Source organism: Dendropsophus ebraccatus, chromosome 4 (assembly GCF_027789765.1).
Source record: "Dendropsophus ebraccatus isolate aDenEbr1 chromosome 4, aDenEbr1.pat, whole genome shotgun sequence".
Lineage (NCBI taxonomy): Eukaryota > Metazoa > Chordata > Amphibia > Anura > Hylidae > Dendropsophus > Dendropsophus ebraccatus.
Window position 1 is genome coordinate 33,454,821 of NC_091457.1, and position 7,684 is coordinate 33,462,504.

The window sequence follows — 7,684 nt, forward strand, 5'->3', positions numbered from 1 at the left end:
GAAGGAAAGACAGATATCCAACAACAAACAATGTTTAATAGGAACGGACAGAACAAGTAATGGTGGGTGAAATATTTACAGGGCATGGGACAGAACAGATACTTAGGACTCCTCCTCATTTATAAGCATGTTGGGGATTCCTCTGTTGATGGGGAATTCTGTGCCAGACTCAGGACATTTCAAGGCACCTTCAATAACTTCAACCTAGTGAGCAGAAAGAAGATAATAAGTGTACAGGTATAACAGTGTGTGCCCACCTGGTGTTCTTCTTGTATCAGGGTGTTTTACCTCCAGCAATACATGGTGAACTTTCTTCAAGAACTCCTCATCATCTTCATATCCAGAAAGAAGTTCACGTGGAAGGCCCAAGCCATGCCCCAGCTGTAATGTGACAGGAGACAATACTTACAGGTATTCTCATACACCAAGCACAGCAGCAGCAATGTTATTGGGTACATTTCAGAAAACCAAGACAGCAAAGCAGTGTATACAAATTAGGTCAGACATACAGTACATATGATGTCTATAGACCTGGGGGCAGCATTACTTTCTGTATTGATCCAGACAGAAGCATGCAGTGGTGAGGTCAGGCTGCAATATGTCTAAACTGTCATCAGAATTGACCGAGTATAATGAAAAAATCAATTCCTATTTATGTAGACCTACTGTACAAACATGAGTTGCCCTATACAGCGTACCTGTCGCTTCAGGTGACTAGGATACGCAGTCGTGCATGTGTAGATGAAAAGTAGCACAAAATGTAACCTGGTGTCTCCGTGAGCTGCTAGTCAGCCATGGAAAACAGACAACCATTACTTTCCCTGCACTCCCATTAAGCAGGGAACACAAGATTCCTTAAGGGGAAGGCCAAAAGAAAAATAATTGTTGCAGATTTGATGTAACATAGAATCCACAGCTAATAATCCACACCAAATAGTGCAGTTTTGTTATGGACTTCCACTGCAGATCTGGGACCAGAATACATTAGGGTCTATTTACACAGAAAGATTATCTAATAGATTATGTGCCAAAGATTTGAAGCCAAAGCCAGGAATGGATTTGAAAAGAGGAGAAATCTAAGGTTTTCCTTTATGACCTGATCTCTGTTTAAAGTCTGTTTCAGGCTTTGGCTTCCAAATCTTTGGCAGATAATCTGTCAGATAATCTTTTTGTGTAAATGGACCCTTACAGTGTAGAATAAAAATATCACTAGGGCAGATTATTGATAATTCAGGCGTAATTTGCACCAAAAATGGTGTTTTACCTGACTTGCCCCACATTTATTATGAATTTTAGGCATTTTTCGTGGCTTCTCTAAATAAGAGAAACACTGAACCAAAAACTTGCCAGAACTCTGGCACAGTTTTAAAGGGGTACTCTGGCCCATTAAATATTTTTAAAAAATCGCTGCCCTTATACAAAACATAATAAAGAGCCTACTGTTACCTCACCACGCTCCCCCGGGGTCCTCCTGCATGTTCGGGTTCCCTGCTGAACTAATCTTGGCAGTGAAAGCCCGCTCAGCCAATCAATGACTGAAGTGGGACAGTGCTATATATATATATATAGCCAGAGTACCCCCTAGAAGAGAAGGGGTTATCCAGTGCTACAAAAACATGGCCACTTTTGCCCCGTTCTTGTCTCCAGACAAGACCTGTCCACACCTGAAGGAGACAACAGTGGGGCAAAATTGGCCATGTTTTTGAAGCGCTGGATAACCTCTTTCATATATACAGCTATGCTTATAGACCACAGAAAATGCTTTTATTCTACAGTAAGAAGAGTCAAAGAGGCTTTCCGGAGCTCCTAAGGTGCAGCAAGCTGTAAGACCTTCTTGCTGCACCTCCCATACCTGACCCCGCTTGGGACTCAGCTTCAAGGTGTCAATCAAGCAGGGATGGGGGAGGGACGAGACATTTCAGCTTGCAGCAGTTTAGAAGCTTGGAAAAGCCTCTTTGAACTAAAGAATAAAAATATATCTCTACATTCTGGAAGCACAGCTGGATATATAAAATGTACCATGTGTCTCCTTGACCTAACAGTTATCGAACAGTGTCAGCAGTTTGAAACATGAATTACAGCTGATAGATTCCCTTTAAGCCAGCTGATGTACAAAGTCTAAAATTCGACATATGTAGCAAACAGCTTGAACCCCTGTAATAAATCTAAGTTTAGACTGTCTGGCTGTTGTGTTTAAAAATCCAAACTACAAATCCCATCTACTTTGCTGCCACCGTAAATCAAATTTGCAGTGAAAAATATGCAGTGTTTCTAGTCTGTGTGAACACAGTCTAAGAGTAGAGGCTAACAGGTGGAGGGTCACTGTAAACACCATGATGCACCATGATAACGTGGAAGTAAAAAAAAGATACCAAGAACACATATCAGTCTATGTGGTGTTGCTATAAATGTAGCAAAAAATTAGGAAATGATAAAAAGATTACTGTGCTAATTGCATATGTAACATACAATGTAGGCTACTCACACTCTCTGCAGACTGCACCAGGGCCTCCCATTCCAGCTTAGGAATCATACGTGCCACAAACTCTCGGTTGAAGTCCACAGAGTTAACCTTCACCTCATCTGCCTAAAAGTGGAGCAGACAAAACACAATATACATTATAAAGTGAAGCTGCAGCTATAATGATTTCATTTCCAATTCTAAGACACCGCCATCTAGTGGTGGAAGAAGGAAATACATACTAGGACACAGAGCTTCCCACAGAAGGGAGGGGGTGAAAGTGACGGGTAGGGCAGTATGACTTTATTATTAGTCAGGTCTTGTGTTATCAAAAGAAAAACAGGATCAAAGCAAAGAAAAATAAGGGGGGGGGGGGGGACTGCTCAGTAACAAAACAGCCATCAGCCTTACAAGTAATGATACTGTGCTGTATACATAATTTAGGGTCATGTTTTCAGACTACAGTAGCAAGGTCAAAGGGGTCATATGTTCTGGGGGTAAATTTACACAGGACAGAAATAAAATTTGTTCTGCACCAGAAACTACACAGCATTTCCATACATAAATTTGCATCAAACTGTACAGATTCTGATTTAAAGGAGAAGTCCAGTGAAAATTTTTATTAAAGTATTGTATTGTCTCTCAAAAGTTATACAAATCCCCAATATACACTTATTAAGGGAAATGCTTTTAGGGTAAATTCACACGGGCATCTCACACAAGAAATCCGCAGCTAATCAGCAATGCACATATTATTCTTATTATTATTAATATGTGTATTGCGGATTAGCTGCGGATTTCTTATGCGAGACGCCCATGTGAATTTACCCTTAAGGTACAAACCCACTTGACGTATTTGCTGCGTGAATCAGTGTTAAAAATAAGCAGGCAAAACGCAGGTTGGCTTTATACGATTGTTCTGCGTTAAAATACGCAATTGCGTATTTTTGAAGCGTGAAGCTTGTTGTAAGCAAAGCATCAGTGAAAACGCATGTAGCTTCATGCTTCAAAAATACGCAATTGCGTATTTTAACACAGAACAATTGTATAAAGCCAACCTGCGTTTTGCCTGCTTATTTTTAACACTGATTCACGCAGCAAATACGTCAAGTGGGTTTGTACCCTTAAAGTGCTTTTTTTTCCTGCACTTACTACTGCATCAAGGCTTCACTTCCTGGATAAAATGGTGATGTCACGACCCGACTCCCAGAGCTGTGCGGGCTGTGGCTGCTGGAGAGGATGATGGCAGAGGGACACTGAGGGACACAGGGCACTAAAGGGACACTGAGCATCCCTCTGCCATCATGCTCTCCAGCAGCCACAGCCCGCACAGCTCTGGGAGTCGGGTCGTGACATCACCATTTTATCCAGGAAGTGAAGCCTTGGTGCAGTAGTAAGTGCAGGGGAAAAAAGCACTTTATAAGCATTTCCTGTAATAAGTGTATATTGGTAATTTGTAAAACTTTTGTGGGGCAATATAATACTCAAATAAAAATTTTCGCAGACTTCTCCTTTAATGCAGATTATCTCATTAGAATATATTGTGTTAAAAGGATTGTCCGGGAAACAATGGATACTTCCAGAAACAGTGCCACACCTGTCCTCAGTCTGTGCCTGATATTGCAACTCAATTCTACTGAGGTGAATGGAGCTGAATTTTAATACCATACACCACAGGACAGGGGTAGTTCTGCTTTGAAAGAAAGCAGCTATGTTTTTTCTAATCCTTGATAAACCCTTTAAAAGTTTGCAGCTGAGGATTTTTCAATGAATCTGCAGCAACAAGAAAGAATTTCTTGATGACTGAATTCCGCTTTTACTGTAAACTCGCTCATCTCTAGAAATAACCTCCAGTGTATCTGCAACATTTTGTGGATTTCAAATCCCTACAGCAAGTCAATCTACATGTAGATTTTTTCCCTCAGCGCGTGGATGTGATCTGACTACACAACGTTAAGCTGTGGTCTGTAACCATGGAGATGTATAGGCTGCATTGAAGCTATACGCACAAGTGTTTTCAAACTTGGTTCATATTTAGACACACTGTAAAATGACACTATTAAAAAGAAAAGGGTGCCAGTTGTTTAATGTGTTACTGTCATCACAGAAAACTTTTGACATGTCATAAGTGTTCAGACCCATACCAATCATAAGAACGAGCCTCTCTCTCTCTGTGCCTGCATAATCATTCGGGCCCCACAGACTTACATTATTACATTATTTCAATCTTGTCATCTTGGTTGGTGTGATTTTCTATTGAGGCATGCTGTGGCTAGGTTCACACTGCGTTTTCAGCATCCGTTTAACGGATCCGTTTTTTTTAACGTCCAGAAAAATAGGGTCAGCAACATTTTTTGGTCCGCCAAAAAAAACGGATCCGTTTTTTTTTATAATGGAAGTCAATGGAAAAACGGATGCACACAAATGAATCCGTTTTTTGCAATCCGTTTTTCATGCGTTTTTTGTAAAAAACGGATGCGTTAAACGGATGCTGAAAACGCAGTGTGAACCTAGCCTGTGCAAGATTAGTTATTGGCATATTTTCATGTAATATTTGTATATGACATTTGTACCTGTATTTGCAAACATGCACTTTATTTTTGCACTTTTTACCAGTTATGGATTTAAGTATATAATAGTCATCCATATGCACATGGATTGACTGATAAGCTTTCCAGTTTGAGGATTGATTTACCGTGAGCTCCCTCTAATGGTGCGTATACACCGGCAGATTTATCTGACAGATTTTGGAAGCAAAAACCAGGAATGGATTTGAAAAGCGGAGAAATCGGAGTCTTTACTTTATGACCGGTTCCCTGTTTATAGTCCGTTCCTGGCTTTGGCTTCAAAAATCTGTCAGATAAATCTGCCTGTGTAAACGCACCATAAGAGTTTGTATTTTAAGGCTAAGTTCACACGTCATATGACACCGGCCGTGTCACAGAACGGCTGGCGTCGGTTAAGACTCGGTCGGTACTGCAGTAACTGCCAGATGTTCTTCATTTCAGTTGAATTGGGATGCGGGTGCACCCACATCCTAATTCACCGTTGCACACAATGGAGCGTGCGGCCTGAGCCGCATGCTCCATTGTGTGAACTGACATGTCTGTGCGACCGCTATTCAATGAATAGTGGTGGCACAAAACTTACATGTCAGTTTTTGTGTGGCCGGTTGGAATACCGGCCAGAGCATATACTATGTGTAAACGCTTCAGCCGGGATTCCATTCATTCACATACAAGGTATCTTCTGCATAAATCACAGCCGTTGTTGCAAATGGCCGTGATTTATGCAAAAGATACGTTGTGTTTTTTGTTATAGTTTACTTGTTTAATAAAATGTATTTTTATTTTTTTATTTTGAATGAGCAAAGTTTTGCTCACAGGCTTTTCTTTCCTTGTTTTCATGTTTTTCTAACGCTGGATAACCCCTTTAAGTAAAGACTAGATGGCCTTAGTGACAGAGCCTCAGTTGCAGTTTTTCGGTAAGTGAGACGCCTAGGATAACAACAAAAATTAGCAGCACTTCAGTGGCTTAAGTACAGACATAAAAACAGAAAGTGCAACAGCTACCTACAGGTTCAAGCGCTTACCGTATATACTCCCCCCCCCCCCCCCGCGTACACACAATAAAAACATGCTCTATAGATATTTAAAAATGAGGATCATAAACTATTTGAGCATACAGAGTGTACCATGTCACCACTGTAAGGCGCCCGCAGAGACACGGTCCCTACTCTAGCATTCTCACACTAGCAATGGCTTCTCCTAGGATAACAACAAGCCTACAATAACACCCACAAGACATGGGCCAAGTGCTGATGTATGTGGGGGGGGGGGGGGGGGGGGGGTGTGGCTACCTCCTGTTGGCTTGCACTCCACCCATGTCCTTGGGTGCTATAAAAAGAGATTACTTGGCTCCTTTCCGCTCAGTATGTAGGCTAAGGGTACTATTACACCAATAGATCTGACGACAGATTATCTGCCAAAGATTTGAAGCCAAACCCAGGAACGGACTATAAACAGAGAACAGGTCATAAAGGAAAGACTGGATTTCTCCTCTTTTTTAATCCACTCCTGGGTTTGGCTTCAAATCTTTGGCAGATAATCTGTCGTCAGATCTGTTGGTGTAATAGTACCCTTATTGTTAGCCCAGGGGAGGCCATTGCTAGTGTGAGAATGCTAGAGTAGGACCATGTCTCTGAGGACACCTTACAGTGGTGACATGTACACTCTGATCATATACTTTGCTAAGATCCTCATTTTTTTAAAATATCTATAGAGCAGGTTTTAATCGTGTGTACACCAGGGGGGAGTATATACGGTAAGCACTAGCACCTGTATGTTTCTGTTCCACTTTGTTTATCTGTCTGTACCTAGGGTGACAGTGTCACCAAGACGGGGCTTCCCAGCTGTTGAGTCCCCTCTCCCCGCCTCGGTCTAGTTCTGTAATCCAAGCCCATGTGTGGTGATACAGCTGTGTCAATTAGGTAGCAAAGACTGTTCCAGAGCTCAGTGTATCATGGACTGTAGGAATCCAGCCTAAGGCTCATACTGTGTGGTGGTAGTGTTACTCTGTGTCAGCTCTATTCTCCCTATAGCTGTACACTGCCTGTATGACCATCCTCCGCACACTGCCTTGTATCTGCACTCTCTCTCTCTCCAGCCCATGTGAGCTGGGTAATGGTCCTAAGGTTTCTCTCTGTCCTCCCAGGCCTCTCTCTCATGTAGAGAGCAGAGAGTCTCGGTGACAGACTCGCCCTCCTTCTCCAGGTAACAGCTAAAGGACATTATAGTATTTGGAAAGTTGCTCCATTTTGTAGGAACACAATAATAATAACCAGGGCTGTCAGTGTTCCCCAACCTGAGGCTATCCAGCAGCACTACAACCCCCATCAGGCTGGGATACTAGAAGACACAACATACAACCCAGTGTTATACCCGGATGATGAGCGGGAAACCTCGCGTTACGCCGCTAACGTGGCTCCGCAGCATATTATGCGTCAGAAGCTTCATTCTCCGGTACCGGCACCCACGTGCTTCACTCTTCAACTACTTCCGGGTAGTCGCTGTTCTTCCACACTCACTGACCGCTCAAAGCCCCGCCCCATTCACTAGGCGACCGACGAAAGTGGGTGGAGCTACCACCTAGCCTCAAAAAAATGTACTCGAGCGTCATACGCATGCGTTGTGCCAGATTTGGAGAACGCATGCGCACTGTCTA

The 7,684-nt window shown here is 42.5% G+C and overlaps 1 protein-coding gene across 1 annotated transcript; it reads right to left on the reverse strand.

Moving 5' to 3' along the window:
- Positions 1–16: 16 nt before the first annotated feature.
- TRMT112 (tRNA methyltransferase activator subunit 11-2) lies at positions 17–7,605 on the reverse strand. Its single transcript, XM_069968278.1, has 4 exons — positions 7,402–7,605; positions 2,486–2,587; positions 289–381; positions 17–204 (listed from the first exon to the last, which is right to left on the reverse strand). The coding sequence occupies exons 1-4, from the start codon at positions 7,474–7,476 to the stop codon at positions 103–105; spliced, it is 372 nt and encodes a 123-aa protein (XP_069824379.1). The 5' UTR covers positions 7,477–7,605; the 3' UTR covers positions 17–102.
- Between the last annotated feature and the right edge of the window lie 79 nt (positions 7,606–7,684).